This window comes from Anthonomus grandis, chromosome 5, assembly GCF_022605725.1.
Source record: "Anthonomus grandis grandis chromosome 5, icAntGran1.3, whole genome shotgun sequence".
Lineage (NCBI taxonomy): Eukaryota > Metazoa > Arthropoda > Insecta > Coleoptera > Curculionidae > Anthonomus > Anthonomus grandis.
In genome coordinates, this window is record NC_065550.1 from 13126121 (window position 1) to 13147210 (window position 21090).

The 21090-nt window shown below is 33.2% G+C and overlaps 1 protein-coding gene across 1 annotated transcript in view; it reads left to right on the top strand.

Annotated features, from left to right (window-relative positions):
- LOC126736081 (ATP-dependent RNA helicase Ddx1) overlaps window positions 1-21090 on the top strand; it is a 45282-nt gene that overhangs the window by 18091 nt on the left and 6101 nt on the right. Inside the window, exons 4-8 of the mRNA XM_050440290.1 lie at window positions 12043-12265; window positions 12326-12536; window positions 12590-12737; window positions 12793-12966; window positions 20430-21088. Of these exons, the coding sequence (XP_050296247.1) occupies window positions 12043-12265; window positions 12326-12536; window positions 12590-12737; window positions 12793-12966; window positions 20430-21088 (1415 nt within the window). The remainder of the gene's footprint in view (window positions 1-12042; window positions 12266-12325; window positions 12537-12589; window positions 12738-12792; window positions 12967-20429; window positions 21089-21090) is intronic.

Genomic DNA, 21090 nt, shown 5'->3' on the forward strand with positions numbered 1-21090 from the left:
TTGCCATTTCTCTATGAACATTTGGCATCATTGCATCAGAGATGTTGCAAGCAAACAAACCTGCCCATAGTTCCACGGCATGCTACTTCTAGCCTTTCAATGTTCTAAGACTCCTGCACTTGATCCTGTATAGCATCCATCCCCAGCTCCGCACCCTCCAGCGAGTCAGCTGCACATGCTACAGTTGTGTCATCAGCAAAAAGTGTGAACTTACCGGTCTGTTCTATTAAAGGCAAGTAATTTATATAAATTTAAAAAAGTATGGGGCCCAAAACTGAGCCTTGGGGAACCCCTATGGTAATATTATTTTGAGCTGATGACCCCATTCACATAGGTTGTTAAAAGAATCCATGACAAAAGCAACAAGGTCCAGGATTGCCATAACTGTATTCCTGTTTTTTCGGAAACCAAACTGGCAGGTTGTGAATGAATCATTTTCCTCAAAAAACCTTACTAACTGCGTAGCAATGCAGTTCTCAAAAATCTTTGAAAAAATTGGTAGTACTGAGATCGGCCGATAGTTTTCCGGTTTGTTACGGTCCCTCTTTTTAAAAATAGGTATTACGTTGACTGATTTTAGAATTTCTGGAAAAGCGTTATTTTGGAGACATCGGTTTATTAGTTTGATCAGAGGACAAATTATCAAATTTTTTATTGATTTTATAAGCTTAACATTTAAGCCGAAGTTATCGCGACTTGCTTTATTTTTTAAATTTGTTATTATATCACTGACCTCTATAAAAGATACAGGTGAGAAGGAGAATGAATTTCCTGAAGCATTCAGATATGGCAAAACCTGTACCAGATTGCTCTGTGAAATAGGAATACTTGCGACAGTGTTATGAGCAATATTTGAAAAACAAAATTTAAATTCATCGGCAGTTATGTTACAATTAACGTTTTCTTTGGTTTAAAAATGCCCATATTAGATTTAATAACCTGCCAGAGTATTACTATTATATAGTAGTACTGCCTTTCGATGTATTTTCAGATGAATTAATAAAGTGATCGTTAGCCTTGATCTTTGCTTGCTGTATGGCTGATCTGTAAATTATTCTGAATTTTTTAAGTTCTCTGTTAGCAGCTGGAGAATTATATTGTCGAGAAACCTCACTTAAGAGATGTAGATGTTCCCGCATTGATCTTAGGTCAGGATCAAACCAGGCCATACCGCAAGTTTGATCAGATCTAATTTTATATGTTTTTTCTGGAAAAAACTGAATGTAGGCCCCTCCAAATTTTTCATAAATTCCCTAAAACACTCACCAACATCCACATCAATATCCGACACAAAATTCCAGTCACACAAAGAGACTCTGTCAAAGAATACAGACATACCTCTTCGCGTTAATGGTCGACATATCCTGTTACAGACACTCACCCTACTATTGATATTGGCACTGATGAGTAGGTGGATTTCCTGACCAAGATGATCAGATATTCCAACATCAACAACGTTCGATACAAAAAAATCCATCCCAAAGTTAATAAAGATATTGTCGAGACAAGTGCCAGACCTTGTATTGCTAATAATTGTTTTCTTGAACTCATAGCTTTCCAGGGTGTCTTAGATAACCGACTTAAATTTAAGGAACACGTGAGTCTCTGCTTAAAAAAAGCATTTTCAAAACTAAAATTAATTTTAGGCACACCGTCATTCACTGACTTCTAAGACTAAAGCATTATTATGTGAAGCTCTTATACTATCAAATTTTAATTTTGCGGATTTGGTATATGGTTCTTTTTTGGATATCGTTGATATAAACAGTATTGAAAAAATGCAAATATCTTGCTTACCTACGTCTTATATATGGATTACGATAAAGACGACCTGTTTCTTATAAGCTAAAAGAATTGCTCAGCCACCCAGCATGGTTAAAAGATGTGTTTTGCACTCTTTGCGTTTATTTTATAAAATAGTTTAAAAGTCCGCCCTACTTGTTAGATTAGAATTCGTAGAAAGATTAGATTTCGGACGGATGTTCATAATCTAAATATTCGACTACAGTACATTTTAACAGTGCCAAATCATAAAAAACAACTTTTTAAGAAGTCCTATTCATATTTGATCGCATCAACCATAAACAAATTTAAAATACATGATTTTACTGGATCGGCGTGGTGTTTTAAAAACTATATGAAACAAAACCTTCTCTCTGGTCCCTGAGAAGTACTTTAGAATTATGATTATTATTTTATTTATAAATTTTTATAGTGGTAATTTCCGTAAATTATTATTAAATTTTCTATAGCCTTTTCTTGTCCCAATATTTGATCAGCAGTGCCAATGTATATACCGTTATTTATAGAATCTTGTCAATTCAAGGCTTCAATAGCCCATTCTTTGTGTAAAGAATGGAAGCTGAAATTGCCTTATTATTATTCCATAAAATTTTGTTTTTTTTTTTTTTGGTATACAGTGTATTATTATTATCTTTGTAATATTGCATTATTTTTCATTATTAATATTGCATGCACAAGATTTCGATTCTTTCACGTTCGGTTAATTTTCTGATATTTCATACAATAACAGTAGGTAATAAAGTGTAGTTACTAATAAAACACAGGATGACAGTGCTTTCACCTCTCAAAAAGAATAAAAACCACTTGCAAATGTAAAAATACTTCAAATAGTTGCACCAAAATACATTCACTTTTTGACACTTAAAACAACAACAATTAAAAAACCAAAATACCAACATTTAATTTAGATAGGAATTTCTTTTTAATTTTACATTTTATCATAATTTTTCGGTTAAAAATGCTTAGTGGTTACATTCATTTGTACCGCATCCTTTCTAAAAAAATGCGTTCTTTCTGATTCTGCATTAAAAAATGATGGTTTCCATTTAAAAAGCATATTGATGACGTCACCTTTTTTTTGAGTCACCTTGTATATTTAATTTACACGTATAAAAACCCTAAACCCAATATTAAAATCGACGGGTTTAAGCATTTTTTCAGAAAGGGTCCATTTAATTTTTATTGAATTTATCCGCTACTTTACGGATGTACTGTATAGGATATTCCATGATATTTTCACATTGTATTTTGATATTTTATATTGGATGTCATGGAGATGATTATATCAATCTTCAAAAGTATAATTTAGGAAAAAATATAAAATAACTACAGTTTACTGTGTTGTGTATGTGGGTTCACACACGTATTCTGGTTCGGTTTTCAATAAAAAAACACTATTTTGCAATTAAGGAGTTGAATGTGAAAGAGAGAGGTTCTACATTAGTAAAGAGGGCGCGCTGAGCGCTTACATTAAAGGAGATCGTACGCTTAAGGATTATTATTTATGGAACGACGGAACATACTGACTCTTCTGAATACAGTTTTTTGGGCATAACTATACCACTAAGTAGGTTTTAGTAGAAGTAAGAGGAAGAGATTAGGCGAATTTGATTTTAAAGTTCTCAACACTAAGATTTGAGTTTTTCGCATTTCTGGTTGATGATATAACTAAGAAAGATTACAAGTCACAAAAAAACCTAAATTATATTTTTGGAGTTTAGAAAATCGGGTCAGTGTGCAAAAAATAATCATATTATGCCACAAATTTAATTATAGGGTGGTCCATCAAAAACAGTCCAGCAAGGTTTGCGGCCCTTTTTTAAAAAATGTAAAAAAATGTTCGGAACCGTTGATTTTTGATTTTAGGGGACATTTTTTTTAAATACTTTCAACCCCTTAACATCAACCCCTTGATGAGGGTTGCAACCACCCTCAAAGGCTTACAGTGGAATGGGGGTCAAGTGATAAGCTTATTTTAAAGGTCAAGTCAAAGGTGTCAAAGTCAAAGATTTTTAAACAATAACATAGTTTAATGCTTTTAGCGCTAATTTTTAGAGATTCTTGATTTACAAAACAAAAACGCTTGCACTTTTCGATTTTAGAAAAACGATTTTTTGTTTAAATTTTTAACCCCTCAACTTCAACCTCTTAGCGGGGGCGACATTCACCCTTATTTTTTAAATAGGAAGGGGTGTGTTGTGATACATCTTTGGAAAGGGCATTCAATTTTCCTTACAGTAGCGCTTTGTTTTTTAAGTCTGAGCTGAGGTTCCAGAGAAATCTAATTTAATTTTATTGATTAATTATTTTATTCAATCGCATTATCTTATTAAATGTTAAAAATGTAATTCATGAATGATGCAGTTCCGTAAATCGATCCGACCGATTTCAGATATCCCCACAAAAAGAAATCAAGATAAATATGGGCGATATTTATATCGAATAAGATAATTTGAACGTTTGTGTTATGTAAAGAGAGCAGTCATATCACTATTATCAATATTCTCAGTCAAATCAATAAAATAAATATTAGATATATTAGTCTCATACTGATATCCAGATGCACTACAGAAAGTGGCAAACTAAGGTTAAAGAAGGGGTTTCAAGTCGAAATCCCGACAAGGAAAGAATGGTCGGCGAACCAAATTAAAAAGCCAAGTGATTTCCAGGCCTGGTACACAGATGGATCATGGATGAAAAGCACCAATTCAGTCGGAGCCGGAGTGTACAGGATGGAAACGAACACAGGGGAATCCTTCCCGCTAGGAAAACACACCACAGTTTTCCAAGCGGAGGTGTTTGCTATACTCGAAGTAGCGAACAAACGAGAGGCATTGGAAGGTAACGGGAGGATGCGCAACGACACTCCAGCGGGAAGATCTTAAAGATCTGGACTGGCACAACGTGCAAGCCTTTATTAAAAGGACGAGTCGACTCAGTGGAGACCGTGCATTGGGAGTGGAGGGGAGGCGTAGGGATGGGTGATTCTGGGGTTGGCGAAAAGGGACTGCTCAGGCCTACTTGCCGAGCTCTAGCTCCCCCACCCTTACTACTACTACTACTATTAGTTTCAGTGTATAAATAATATCAGTGCAAATATCCCACTACAATACTTTAAAAATCCAAGATTATCAATATACTCTGTATACAATGCGGAAAAAAGCCTATATAGATGTGTAAAAAAAGAAAAGAATATATGTATAAGAAAAAAGAAGTAAAATTAACAGTAGTAGAATTTCATCATTAATATTCTAAATATTTGCCAAGCAAACATCTTTTAGCTTTCTCTTAAGCATTTGGTGAGAGAGCTGGTTGAGCTTATTCCAAATTAAGTTATTGTACACTTGGGTCCCAGATAAGTTGCTAAATCTAGTGGGCCGGTTGTGTGTGGTATATCGAAAAGAGAGTCTGTTATTCAGATCGGCAGGCAAACTGGTTTTTACCAGACAGTATACAAAACAAGTGAAATGTAGGGTTTGGCGATCTTGAATATTGAGACAACCGAGCTCTGAAAGTTTATACTCGCAGTGGTCTCGCGCCCTAAGATTATAAAAGATCTAATAAACGAGACGTATGGAGGAGACAGCTGTTCACTTGATTAATAATACCGTTAGCATTTACTTTTGAAAAACTGGCATAAAGCTGAGTATCATCAGTATACTAGCAGTCGTGATAATAGTATCCATGTCGCATATATACGAGGATGGATTTCTTAGGCAACTCAGACAGCCATGTGCGCACAAATTCCTCTACCTTGTCTTCGGTGTTGAATTTTTGACCTCCGTGGGTTTCTTTCAGTGATTCAAACATGTGTTAGACGCTAGGTGACAAATCCGGACTGAAAGGTCGTGTTTCAGTACCTTCTACCCCAATTTCGATATTGTATCGAGCGTGAGAGCGCGTTATCCTTGAGAAGAATCGCACTTCGTGTTGGAATGCACCTCCGTTTCGAGCAATAAGCGGGTTTCACGTGTGTTTTCAGAAGGTTAGTATGCAGAGAAGTAGAGTAATATGTAGCATTGATGGAATGTTGGATGCGCAGGAAGTTGTGCACGGCATTTAATGTTGTCTGGTGTGATGGTTCGCGGTCGACGGTCATGTGACTCATTCTCGACGGTTTTGCGGCCATTCTTGAATGCTTTGGTCCATTTAAACACATCAGCCCTACTCAGACACTCGTTACCGAACTGATTTCGCATAAACGAGAAAAATGTTCGTGTTTTAAACCACTTTCCACACTAATAAACGAATAACAATATGTTGCGCAACAGCGATCGAAACTTGATGTTTACTCATAATCGTTAGCACGCGTGTGAAACATGTGCTCCTGATTAAAACTATGCCACGCTGTTTGTAAAGAACCCAGCTATCACATACTCGAGTCACGAGCTTCAAAAGATACATGCGCGCCATCTACATCATTTGTCCATCACATCTCAACCGCCCTCGTATATAACAAAAATCAGCGGTCCGAGAATGGATCCTTGCGTAAATCCCTTAATTAGGCTTACGACATCAGATAAACTGTTAACAATCTGGGATCTTTCGGATAACTTCAAAAAAAAAAAAATTCAGCGACTCATAAAACTTTTAACGCATTTATGGTACCCTATTTTAAAATCTAAAAAAAATATTTCTATGAGTATAAAACATAAAGTAGCAAATGCAGTATCATTGTTCTCAGAATATAATTCTCTATCCAACTAAGTAGTAATATACCAAGTGTCCCATTAAAAATAAGAAAGTGTCACTTTCGGTTAAACAGAAAATGACGGAAAACAACTGAATCTGACAAATGGTGCTCTTGTAACAATTTCATCCATATACAAATTTCATCTCTTTACCTTGAAGAGTAAAATCATTATTAAGTGTTCCCTTTTTCTTGTGCCACCCGGTATATTTAGGTCATAGGACATTATTTTATGTTGCCCGGGATCGCACGCTTGAAAAAAAGAGAGGTAGAACCGTACATTCTTAAAATTAATTGATAATTTAAAAACATGTTTTCTATTATTAAATAATATTAGGATCATACTCTTTAATTAAATTTAAAAAAGTAACCTTTGTATTTTCTTTAGTTACCTTTTAAAATAGTTTATTAAAGTCTAAGAAAGGTCAAATTAAAAAAATATTTGATAAGTTGTCATAAAAAGCAGCAAAGAAGTAAAAAAAGATAAGTAAATTAATATATAGTTAATTTCATTTAGTTTACCTTCATAACGGTAGTAAATTTAACTACCGAAACGTTGGTTAAAATTATGTATAAAATTTTTTATTCAATAAATAGGTTTTTTGTTATTTTCAATTTCAGTGAAAAAAAAAGTTAAGTAGGATATTAAACAGAAGAAACGAGGTCAGAGCTCGATAGAGAAAAGCTCCTGAGTATATAAAAAAATCTATTATATCTTCAGTAAATGATTGTATTTAAGATTTATAACAATACGAACTTAACGATAATATAACGAAGGATGTGGTTAAAGATTTAGGTTCATATTTCTTCTAAATACGTGAACAAGTCTATTTTCTTCTTCTTTTCAATAATTGAGCGTATGAGATAATTTTTTATTAATTGATTTTTATTCAAATGGTGACGTAATACCCAATAAAATAAGTAAATAATTATGAATTCGTCACAACAATATCGATTTTACGCTGGGGTTGACGACTGCAAGTTGTCTAGTGAGACGATATACTCCTCCTCCCTTACGCAATGATGTGGCATATAGCAACCGTTTTTGTGCTGGGTGAAAGCAATCAAGATCATATACCCTGAATCGTTACAAAAGTTTGCTTCCGGTTCCCAAGTCTATTTTAAATTATCATCCAATGACTCAATCGACGGTAAATTGGCAGGTAAGCCGAACCTTTCTAACCTGATAAATTGTTGAAAGGCGTTATTTCCCAAGATCTATAGTAAACAGAGCTATCATTTTACCTGACTTTTCGATAAATGGAAATATTTCGGCACCCATGAGCAAATCTCTGCAGCTGGGTTTCCAAAATTGCAGCAGGTTCAAATCAGCAAGTTCAAAATCATCAAATTGTGATCTGTCTAACAGCTCATGGGGCAATTCCGAGAAAATTTCCGCACTTTTATCGGGAATCTTGGTTCTGGCGAAAAATGAGGTTTTATTATACAATCTATGACACACTTTGAAGTACTTCAAGCAAAATTTTCAAATCAAAATATATATGTTTCTGGATAGTCAACCCAAGGTGATGGAAACTCTCGTCAGAAATAAAACAAGCAGCTGCTCCTGAATTAATCAAGGGCCTCATAGGTAAAATCCTGCCCCTAGAATCCTTCACTACTAGTAACTGTTGGAAGGGGACGTTATGGATTGTGCTAAAGTAGTATCTATGGAAATAATATCAACCAGAGTAGTGATAGCTATATTTTGAGTTGCGCCTAAATTGAAGATGGATTGATTTTTGGAAAAGTGCAATAAAGTATTATTCCGATTGCCACAGCTCCTGTGAAGTAGAACATTCCCTTACATTACAAACCAAACAAAGCCGCTGAGATTTACCAAAGCCATATCTGGAATGTGAACTTTTCGAAAGAAAATTTATTAGATAAAATCATTGACAGCTACTCTTTACATAGGGAGGAAATACTTTACTATCAATTTTATATAAATGCAGGTAAAAAATAATGAAATACCACTGAATAGAATAACGGAGGTATTTTTTATATCTTTTAATCAAATCATTGTATGCTATACTATAGGTATCCTCAGGAAGGGTTAGAGAGCGAGATAAAGCCAAGAACTTACTATCCAAATATTGTAATAAATATCGAAACTTATTTATATACGAAAGCTCTGAAACTCGGGAACACACTTACCCTGTAAATACACGAGTTTAATTGTTTCCAAGGTATGCAAGTAATCAAAATGTGATAAAAAAAATTACACAAGACAAAACAATCAATTCTTTTAAAGACCAGAAAAAAACTTTTAAAGATATTGATTGGCTCCAAGTTTATGCTCTTACGAGCAGGTTGAGATGATACAGCGTTTGATTGATTTCTTACAAATTTATTACGTGACGTCTTAAATACATAAAATAATTTGCAGTGCTCGCTCTTATTAAAGAAAATGCACACATATTACTGATGATATAATTTTGGTTTGCGATAAATATAAGTGTACCTGTCTTATATTTCGAGATTGTACAGGGTGAGTTTTTCAAAGCGCGGAGTAGTATTATGCATTGATGATATTATTTATCGATGACGTGCTCCTGGACTATTATTTGGTTAAGCATTCTTCACATTTTAAAAATATTTTGGACTATACAGAATGCTCCGAAAAAGCAGGGCACTACAAAAGTTAATTTTTTTAAATGGAACACCCTGTATTGCAAAACATTTTTGAATTCTTTGCGTAATTACCAATCTTTTTTGATAATGGTTTAATATGCCAAAAACTAATAGTTTAGGAGATAATTCAAATTTTGTTAAAAATTTAGAATTTGCACGCATCTCTTTAATATTAAAATTTAGCACCTAAATTTTGAATACAGACTTAATTTTTATCATCAGAAGTAAAATAAAGTTACTTTGATATGCGTGCTATGTAAAATTATTCATTTTGTTATACAGGGTGTTTTTTTTGAAAGGCCAAACTTGCCCAACTTTAAATATAAAAATCTCTCTTATTTTAAATGAAACACCCTGTATATTTTCATGTCATCTAATAGCTTACTTAAGAGCCTATAAATTTTATTAATAATATTCTATCCCTATCTCTAATAGTTTTTGAAATATACTTATATTTCTTCATTTCGTGTTATTTTTTTCTTATAAAATGAAACAAATTTATGGACGTTTCTTTTTATTAAATTCACTTATTTTTATATAATAAAAGTTAATTTCTGTTCAACAAATGTTCAAAGATATGTCCTCCTTGTTCGATACAAATATTAATTCTTTTAATTTTATTTTGTCGAACATGGTATAATATTCCTGGTGTTACGGTTTGACAGGCATCCCTAATTCTAATAATCATATCCTCCCTTGTAGTTGGTTTTGTTGCATAGACTTTATCTTTGAGATAACCCCACAGAAAGAAATCTAGCGGCGTAAGATCGCAAGACCTTGGCGGCCATGCAACAAATCCTCCGCGACCAATCCATCTTTGAGGATATTCTTGATCCAAATATTCCCTTACTGCACGATGAAAATGGGGAGGCGCACCATCTTGTTGAAACCACATACTTTGCCGTTCCTGGAGATTGACTTCTTCTAATAATTCAGGCAATTGCTGCTGTAAAAATACTCGATATGAATGCCCATTCAAAGGTTCATTAAAAAAATATGGTCCAATTATACGGTTATTATGGATGCCGCACCATACATTAAGGGACCAATGATTCTGGTGCTGAACCTCACGTACCCAATGAGGGTTCTCTGTTGCATAATAGTGCATATTATGCCTATTGACAGCACCATTGCTTTTAAATGTCGCCTCGTCGGAATACATAATATAGTTAACAAAATTTGGATTAATTTCAATTTTGCGAAGTAACCATTCACAAAAAGTTACACGTAGCTGAAAATCTTGATTGTGAAGTTCTTGATGCAACTTAATGTGATATGGGTGGTATTTATATTTCCGTGTTGTCCGGTTTACCGTTGTCTGCGAAACATCAGAAAGTAAGGCTAACCTACGGCTACCAATGTGGGGATCCTCCTCAATTTGCAAAAGAATTTCAAGTTCTTTACCTTCATTTGCCACCCTATTAGCAACATTACGTTTTGGCAGATCCACGCTACCAGTCGTCATAAATCGGTCCATAACAACGCGAAAACTGCGGGAATCGGGTGTGCGCCGTTGAGGATATTTTTCTCTATATAGCCTTTGAGCTAGCAGACAATTTTTATTTGCTTCACCCAAAACAAAAATCATATCAATAAATTCATTTCTTGAATAATTAATAATTAGTAACTGTCTTTTTGTTATTGAGATTTTTTTCATTTGTTTCCACGGCGCCTTGATGGATACATAAAAAATACGAGGTGCTTCAAAACTTTAAGTCGGCATTGTCAGTTTTTACAGGAGAAAAACAGAAAAATCCATGATATCTCAAAAACTGTTAGATATAGAGATAGGACATTATTAATAAAATTTATAGGCTCTTAAGTAAGCTATTAGATGACATGAAAATATACAGGGTGTTTCATTTAAAATAAGAGAGATTTTTATATTTAAAGTTGGGCAAGTTTGGCCTTTCAAAAAAAACACCCTGTATAACAAAATGAATAATTTTACATAGCACGCATATCAAAGTAACTTTATTTTACTTCTGATGATAAAAATTAAGTCTGTATTCAAAATTTAGGTGCTAAATTTTAATATTAAAGAGACGCGTGCAAATTCTAAATTTTTAACAAAATTTGATTTATCTCCTAAACTATTAATTTTTGGCATATTAAACCATTATCAAAAAAGATTGGTAATTACGCAAAGAATTCAAAAATGTTTTGCAATACAGGGTGTTCCATTTAAAAAAATTAACTTTTGTAGTGCCCTGCTTTTTCGGAGCACTCTGTATAGTCCAAAATATTTTTAAAATGTGAAGAATGCTTAACCAAATAATAGTCCAGGAGCACGTCATCGATAAATAATATCATCAATGCATAATACTACTCCGCGCTTTGAAAAACTCACCCTGTATAGATAGCAAGACCTTCGATACCTTTGAAACTAAACTTTTATAGCTATTGTACTAGCCATCATCACTTGGTGTGTTTTATAGCCGAAATGCATAAATGTATAATACGTTGGTTTAAAGATGTTTTGCATTTTATTGTGGGGAGAACAGACCTTATCTAACCTTTATAGTTCAACTCTCTGGTAAGTCTGGACTTCTATATTACTATAAGGCAAAATCCAACCAACTTGGAAAAACCGTAATTAAGTCAACAAAGTTACTAACAATTTTAAATGGGACTATTTACCTTACCGATAGCATTTGAAAAAGGCTACCACTTCTTCCCGTTCCATCGAAGCTGGGCGAGAGCACAAAAAATGGTATTTGAAATACCAAAGCCTGCGTCAACGCAATAAGTATGGGAAAGTTCCAAAAAGTTAAAATTAGCATTCTACCAATGTGTATTACCACGCACATACAATTTACCTTAAACCTAAATGAATTATACTTTATTTAACTATCCGTTTCATAATTAAGGTTAAGTAGACGAAGCAAAAGCTCTAAATCTTAATAATATTGTAGCTCCGCCATGGACAATGTCAACTCATGATCGTGGCGCGGCTTTGGCAGTGGCTCCAGATGGCTTAAGAGTGCAAAGTCGTGAGCAGAAAGAATGGCATGGTGTTAGGTGCACCAGAGGAATCTCTTCTGGTAAATGGGGCTTTGAAGCCCTTGTTACTGATGAGGGGCTCTGCAGAGTTGGATGGTCAACACTAAAAGCTTCGTTGGATTTGGGAACTGACAGGTCTGCATGAACATTATATCAATGACTCTATGTAATTAAAAAATAAATATTTTTACGCAGGTTTGGATGGGGATTTGGTGGTACAGGAAAAAAGTCACATAATAAACAATTTACTGACTATGGAGAGGCTTTTGGGAAGAATGACGTGATAACTTGCTTAGTAGATTTTGATAAGGGAGAGATTAAGTTTATGAAGAATGGAGTTGACTTTGGAGTGGCATTTACAAATGTTAATCCTAAGGAACCAATTTTTCCTGCAGTAGTTTTAAAGGTATTCATATAATTTTCGAGTTGTTTGGTTACTTTATATATTGTAACTTATAGAATGCTGAAATGGCTTTTAATTTTGGTGAGAAACCTTTTAAACATAGTCTGCCAGATAAGTTTTTGCCTTTAATATCTGCTGCGAAAGACACAGTTGCCATGAACACCAATGCACAAGGCTGCTCCAGCGGTGAAGGTGTAGTTAAAAGTAATATTTATTATCGATTTTTGCTAGGAATTCCCATTAACTAAATAATTTCCAGTATCTAATAATGCTCCACAAGCAGTCATAATTGAACCTTCAAGAGAGTTAGCAGAGCAGACAAGCAATCAGATCAAGCTCTTTAAGAAATACTTGGAAAATCCAGCAATCCGGGAGTTGTTAGTGATTGGAGGTATTAATATCAAGGAACAAATATCTGTTTTACAGAATCAAGGTAAGTTACAGTTAACAAGTTAATAAGTATTAAAAATGCAAAATAGTTATTAGACAGCTTTTAAAAAATTACAATTTTAAAACATACAAGAAAAATAAAACTGGTTCTTGAATTTGTAGAGCATGGAGTTTACATGTCTAATTAGCCCAATAATAAACATTTAAAGAGATTATTTAATATGCATGAAACAATTGATTTGTCCTGATTAAAGTTTAGGGTAACCCAAAACAATTAATAAGAATTAATTATGCCGGCCCTAAAATTAAAGTTGATAAAATTAATAGAGAATAAAAAAATAATGAAATACGATAATAACGAATTATCAAAAGTGTTATCAAACATGTTTTCTGTAATCTCTGACATGTTTGGTCGCGGTTCTTTGAAAATAATTGTTTTTTTTTTAATAGTTTATCAAATTCGGTTGAAATGACCAAAACTATAAATGCCTCAAATTCATTTGATGATGATATACAGGGTGTTGATATCATCATCAAACATCTTGGGGACAACATGATGTCCATTTAATATCGCGGTGCTCGATTGCGGCTAAACCTTGAAACAGAAAAAACTTTAATAGTGGGAATGTTAATTGAGTTAGAGGGACTACTTTTTTAAAATAGTTTGGTTGATACAGGGTGTCCCAAAAAAGCGTGATACATACTTTTTTTTTTTTAATGGAACTACCTATATTTTTTTTTCCTGAAATGGGAGGCTCATTTGACTCTCTCTTTAACCCTAAAATTGTTTTACCCTAAAATGCGACGTTGCCTAGTTATTAACAGTTGAAAGAAATTTTCACGAAAATCAATGTTTCACTTAAATATTAATGTTTACCACCGACGTTGTTTATCTTTTTGAAAAATCTATGTAGAGTCCTTGACTAAGTTCATTTTATCTTATGAAATTCCAAAATTTATTTATTTTTATACAGGGTAATCAAAATCGTTACTCAAATAATGATATTTTCAATTAAATTTTGCGCTATTTTTTTAAATGGAACACCCTATATCTAGTAACGCATTTTGATAGAGCATTCTTTTATCTTCAATTTGATACCAACAAGTTTGCGTTTATCTCTAACCGTTTTCTCAAAATTTCTTCTTAAAGGAAGAGTGACACTTATTTTTCATAGGCATTACAACGTTTAATTTTACTTGAGAATTATTAAAGTATACTGTAAGCGTAGAGTACAAAAAACAAACTAGAACAAAAACAGTTTTAAATGAAGAAATCAAATTGACATTCACCAAGTCGGTTGGAAAAAATCCGAAAATTACAGTAATAGAAAAAATGACTTACAAATAGGTCCGTTGGAAAATGCCACAAGAAAAATTAATATCACCCCCATTAATTTCAGTTACAACAAGGATTCATCAAAAACATTAACAGCATTAATTAAAAACATGATAAATAAGTTCTTTCACAAAAATTGCTCAAAATGTTTACCGTTTTGCTCTAAACACGAATCAGCCTTGCGTGCGAAAATTTGTTTAACTGCATGAAGCGTAGTAGGCGTCTAAAAGAATCCTGTATACGATCCACCATATCTTCACTAGATTTACAGACTTCCCCATAAGAAGAAATTCAGAAGCGTTAATTCCGGTAACATAGGAGGCCATTCAGTGGGGCCTATCCAGTATAAAGTTTAATAAATATGTATACAAAAATTAATTTGAATAGCTAACCTAGCCTTCCAATCCATCTATTACCCAAGTGATGTGTGATATGTTCCATGACATCAGTACAAATGTGAGCTTGTGCACCCTTCAACTGATGCCTTACAAAGTCGGGAAGTGCGGAAAATTCTCTCTTAAGAAAATTAGAAAAACTTCCTGTTAAACGATTTTTTAAAAAGGATGGAACAATAACAAAATCATGTAATATTGCACCCCCAAACATTAATGCTCCATCATTGTTGAAAATTATTCATAAAAAGTCGATGGAGATTCACAATATCATTTCTGTGGAACTTACATTCATTAGTGAAGGGCACACATTTAAAAAAAAATCTGCGGCTTTATTTTGTGCGTTGATGTAGCTGTGCATGATAGGGATCATATTTGTTTTTCTTGGGATATTTTCCCACGGACGATTTCGATATTTCTAAGTTCTTACTTATTCGTTCTCTACAAACTAAATTTACCCTTCCTTTAAGAACAAATTTTGAGAAAATGGTTAGAGATAAACGCAAACTTGTTGGTATCAAATTGAAGATAAAATAATGCTCTATTAAAATGCGTTACTAGATATAGGGTGTTCTATTTAAAAAAATAGCGCAAAATTTAATTGAAAATATCATTATTTGAGTAACGATTTTGATCACCCTGTATAAAAATAAATAAATTTTCGAATTTCATAAGATAAAATGAACTTAGCCGAGGACTCTACATAGATTTTTCAAAAAGATGAACAAGGTGGGTGGTAAATATTAATATTTAAGTAAAACATTGATTTTCGTGAAAATTTCTTTAAATTGTTAATAACTAGGCAACGTCGCATTTTAGAGCAAAACAATTTTAGTGACTTGACTGTACGTAAATGCAAATATATTTTTATAGGTAATTTTTTCTTGAAAGCTATCATAAAAAAATGTTAACAATTAAGAGAACAGCGCAACCAATCTCCAAAAGAGAATCGTTATCGAGGAATCTTTTTAAAATTGTGAACATCTATAAATTATATATTTATTTTTGCATAAAGAGCATTTATTATAATTTGTTGAAGAGTTATTGCGATTTGTATTCACCAAAAATTTAGTTGTTGTTTTAGAAGAATAATGCTGAGTTGCTTGATTACGATTAGATTGCATCTGACTTTTCTGGTATCCATTTTGTTAAGGCTGACAGAAGGTAATTGAATTTTTATATGATTAAAAAAAATGTCTATTTGAATTAAAGTTTCCTGAAAGGTAGAAAAAAAAATTGGGATCGCCTGTAAAATGAATTAATTGAATTTTTGGAAAAAATTATCATTTATGGGATAAATAGTGCTATTATATTTAGGTGAAACTGTAATAGTTGAGAGTCTTCATTAGGAAGATAAAAAAATTTCGTAGTACAGAGTGTGAATTTCTTTCGTCGCGAGTTGTTTGAAATATTTTTAAACAATTACTCGCGATTACATTTTCTTTCTATACTTTAGTAGAGTCTAATGCAATTAATGTAAAAACGGCATTATGATATTTTAAAAAATCTTTATCTATTTGTTTTAGACTTCAAAAGTTACCTTAAATTTATTTTGATAAGAACTGTTAGTTTAGTCTGTAGTTATCATTCCACATTGTTTTACTATGTCAGAATTATTAATAAATGATCCTATATTTAAGTAAGGATACTTAGTATATATAGTAAGGATGCTTGAGGTCTCCGTCACTCTAATAGGCTTATTTATAGGCTGTTGCAGACCATAAGACTCGAAAGCATCCATTATAGGATAAGATAAATAAAAAAAGTTGATGTTTAAATATCCTAGGTACAAAATTATATCCGCTTGGAGAAATGTCCCAGATATTATAATATTTTTTGAACAGAAAATTAAATTATGTTTGTTATTTTAAAAAAATACTTACATTTAATCGTTTGGCTTATAAATTTTAACATACAATGATATAAAGGTTTTACTTTAACTAATATAATGCTGAAAAATTAAATTATCAAATTATCCTATACATACATATATCAATTTATTCTATGCATACATATATAGAATACAGGTTGGGGAATGGATCGTAATGCATAGAGAGGTGCTTAAATGCAAAATATGACAAAGCGAACGCATGTATTTTGTGCGCTCTGCTAGTCGCCCGCTACCTCGTTGTCTTTCAATACGAACTACGACCTTAGTAAGCGTTTGACCTTGCTGATGATAAATGTATTACTAGCAATAAAATTTCGAAAAATATGCGAAAGTTCAGGCATTTCTAAAATATTTTTCTGATGCAGGCTTTAGATATATCAGCGTAGAATGTGCGTAATCCTCAACTCCCCAACCTGTATATAACATTTTTTGGTAATATAACCTATATACAGCTCTCTTACTTAATAACTTAAATAAATTCACTAAATCAAAAGTTGAATGATCATTTGGAGTAGTATTCACATGCATAAGAATTTTTCCTTAATCTTATACAGGGTTAAAGAAATGTAGAAGTTATATAAAATAAACTCTGTTTTTATGAAGTGTTATTTTATTTAATTACATGCTCAGAATGCATTCCATTCTGGGCGAAATAAAAGTATTCTAGTATCTATTTTTAAACTCATTTCTCACATTTTGAAACACTTCTTTTGGAATAGATGCACATTCTGTAATAATCCGTTGCCGAAGATCATCGAGTAAAGCTGGTTGTGTTTTTAACACCACACTTTTTAAGTGACCCCATAGGAAAAAGTCAAAAAGTGTTAGATCTGGTGATCTCGCCGCCCATTCCATTGCACCTCTTTTCCCATGAGGCAATTTACATGATGCATCATGTAAATTGCTCACAGGAAGAACATACTGTGAAAATGTAATAAATCTTCTTTTCGAAAATTTCAATTTTTTTCTCCTTGTCTTTTAATTTTACAACAAACATTATCTTATTCGAGAAATGAATTCAATTTAATAGTCTTTTTTTAATAAATGCTTGGAATGACAGATATCATTGTGATAATAAATAAGTTATAAAAACAAGTAAGGGACTAGCATATTCCATTCGAATCATATTTGTGCGATGAAACTTCTAGTTGTTTCACAGTTTGCTGTTCGCCGTTTGTAAAATGCCGTACTTACTAAAACACACAAGATTGAAATTTTAATGATGATTGGCTACGGAGATAGGACAAGAACACAAAATAAAGTTATCCATTTATTCAAAGAGAAGTATCTTGATTTACCACCCATATCGCAAAGTACCGTAAGCAAGATCGAAAAACAGTTGGAACAGAAAAAATGGGCATTTAAAACAAACAAAAAAATCATCGTCGGAGTGCGCTTAGTGAAGAGGTCAAAATTAATGTTCTCTTTCTCTCGAAGAAAATGTCACCAGGCAGATAGCTAGGGTACTCGAAATTAGCTAGTCTTTAGTTTACTTCTTCTACGTGTCTTCCAGGTACTTACCGAAGATGATCCGAAGAGAAGACTTCAGTTTTGCAAATATGATGCATCTACTAGACAGGAATGTTCTGTTACAAATATAAAACCTCGTATTTTCCGATAAATCAACGTTTATGTTAAATGGTGAGGTAAATCGTCAAAAATGAGGTTTCTGTATGGCCAATAAATTTCATTTTTCGAATTAGATAATGTTTGTTATACAGGGTGGCGCATCGAAAACCAAACAGAAGCAGTTCGGTTTTTTTTGGGAAAAACGCTCAGATCCGTCGATTTTGTTTTCGAGGGGGACACAAGTTTGGTGAAAAATCACATTAACACGTGCAGCACCATGGGCGAGGGTGACACCACCCCTAAAGTCTTAAATGGTAAATGGCGGGTTGGTAGCCTGTCGTGAGGTTTTGGGTTCGAATTCCAGCTATGGCATGGTCGTTGGGGTGTGTTCGATTTATTATATAGGCGAAATTCTTTCGTGGCTAAAACACTTAGATTGTAAAGCCAATGTATCCCAGAGACAAAAAAAAAATTCTTCAATTTAGTACTTTTGGAGATTCATTAATGTAAAGCTTAAAGTAGACTCTAATAGGTATATTAGATTACTTTGTACTACTTTCAGAAACAAATTTAGTAAAAGTTAAAAATTTACTTAATAAGTAATTGCTTTGCTTCACTACGCCCATGGTTGGATTGTCATTTTGTTATTGAAAATAGTGATTGGAGCTTTTTTGTGACAAAAAAAGTTGTTTATTAAACAAAGATAATGAAATATCTTGTACTTCTTTTAAATATGAATTTAGTACATAGTTTGTGATTGATTCGACCGGACTTTGTTGCTAAAATAACTTTTAACACTTTATACATAAATTAACCATGGTATATTCCACAGCAGAAAGGGTTGACATTATCGAAATATTTTTCGGAAATACTCAGTGCGTGAATAGAACAGCACAAATATTTAATGAACGGCATGAAAACATTAACGCGCATAGAAAATATGCTCTAAAACTTATAGCTAAATTTGGGGAAACTGGATCAGTCAATAAAAAACACAACTATGAGAATTCCATAAGAAATGAAGCAATAGAAGTGAGAATTTTAGGGTAAGTTTATGTAGATGTTAAGTACCCGCAAATTGGATACTGTATGTGGTGTTAGTTGACGTAGTATCAAACGGATTCTAAAGTCCCATAGTTTTCATCCGTTTAAAATTTATATTGGACAAGAACTTAATGAAGACGATTTTGATCGGCGAATACAATTTTGTGAAGATACAAGTGAACGAATTATAAACGATGGACATTTTCTATTCAACACTTGCTTTTCCGACGAATATTCTAATTTTTATAAACGTCGTAGTAAATCGTCGTAACTGGCAATATTAGTCCGATTCTAATCCCAGAATTTATAACGAGATACACACATAGCAGCTGCAAAAAATACATGTTTGGGGTAATATTTTTGGCGATCATTTAGTTGGTTCCTTTTTCTTACCCGGAAATTTGATCAATGAAATGTATTTGAAATTACTGGAAGACGTGAGAGATCCTGCATTAACTGCCATAATTGAAAATCAGAATGATCAGCGGTACATTGCGAATAGGTTGATGTAAGAACAGGATGGTGCCCCACCACATTACACATTACGTGTTGGAGAGGGATGGCCCACAAGATCGCCAAATTTATCACATTTATTTTTGTGGGGACACTTAAAAAGCAAAATATATACTGCTCAGCCACTTGTTAGAACATTTGCGGCAAAGAATTGTGAATGAGTGCCTTCAAATTACTCCTCAAATATTGCAAAATGTGCGGCAATGTTTTGAGAAAAATCTTTATTACTGCATGGTGAGTCATGATGGTCATTTCATTTCATTTACTTACCTGACTGGTCAGTTCATTCTTCATCTTTTAACTACTTTCCTGCCAAATGTATTGATCTCCACTAATGATGATGTATTAGTTTTATTTCAAGCTTTAAATCAATAAAACTCCAAAACTACTGAATTAAAGTACATGAATGTTCCACCATTATGAAGGGAAAAACGTCCTTTAAAATATGGTATCCCTCGACCTCCCTTTCCATTTAAGGTTTTAGGGGAGGTGCATCCCCGCCCAGGGTCTGAGCGTTATTCGAAAAAACTAAACTTCCACTAAATGTCTCTGATTTATTTTTGAATTAGTTTTGAAATACTTCAGTTAATATAGGTTTTTCAAATATTAACTTCTATTCTTGATTTCTTCACTTGTTTCAAACTTGTTCTTATACCAAATTTTTGCTTGTTAACGAGAATTAAAAATATATTGTGTTCCATAAAAAATACTTGCTATTGTTTTTATCAATTTTTTTATATTAATTTTATGGTCTTTTTCAGGAGCTGATATTATTGTCGGTACCCCTGGCCGTTTAGAAGATTTAATTCAGGGAGGTTATTTGTCATTATCCAATTGCCGATTCTTTGTATTAGATGAGGCTGACGGCTTATTAAAACAAGGATACACCGATTTAATCGAAAGACTACACAGACAGATGCCTAAAGTTACAGCTGATGGAAAAAGATTGCAAATGATTGTTTGTAGTGCTACTTTACACGCCTTCGAGGTGAAAAAATTGGCTGAAAAACTCATGCATTTCCCCACTTGGGTAGATTTAAAAGGGGAAGATGCGGTTCCGGAAACCGTGCATCATGTTGTGGTTAATGTTGATCCACAAAACGATAGGACTTGGCAGAATTTAAAACGTCACATTTTGACCGATGGAGTGCATCAGCAAGATAATGTAAGACCAGGGAATAACAGTCCGGAAACCCTGAGTGAAGCGGTAAAAATTCTTAAAGGGGAATACGTGATTCGTGCCATAGATGTGCACGAGATGGATAGAGCAATCATATTTTGCCGTACTAAATTGGACTGCGACAATCTGGAGAAATATATGAAGCAAATCGACAGGAGACATTATTCGTGTGTTTGTTTGCATGGAGACCGCAAACCGAATGAGAGAAAGAGCAATTTAGATACGTTTAAGAGAAATGAGGT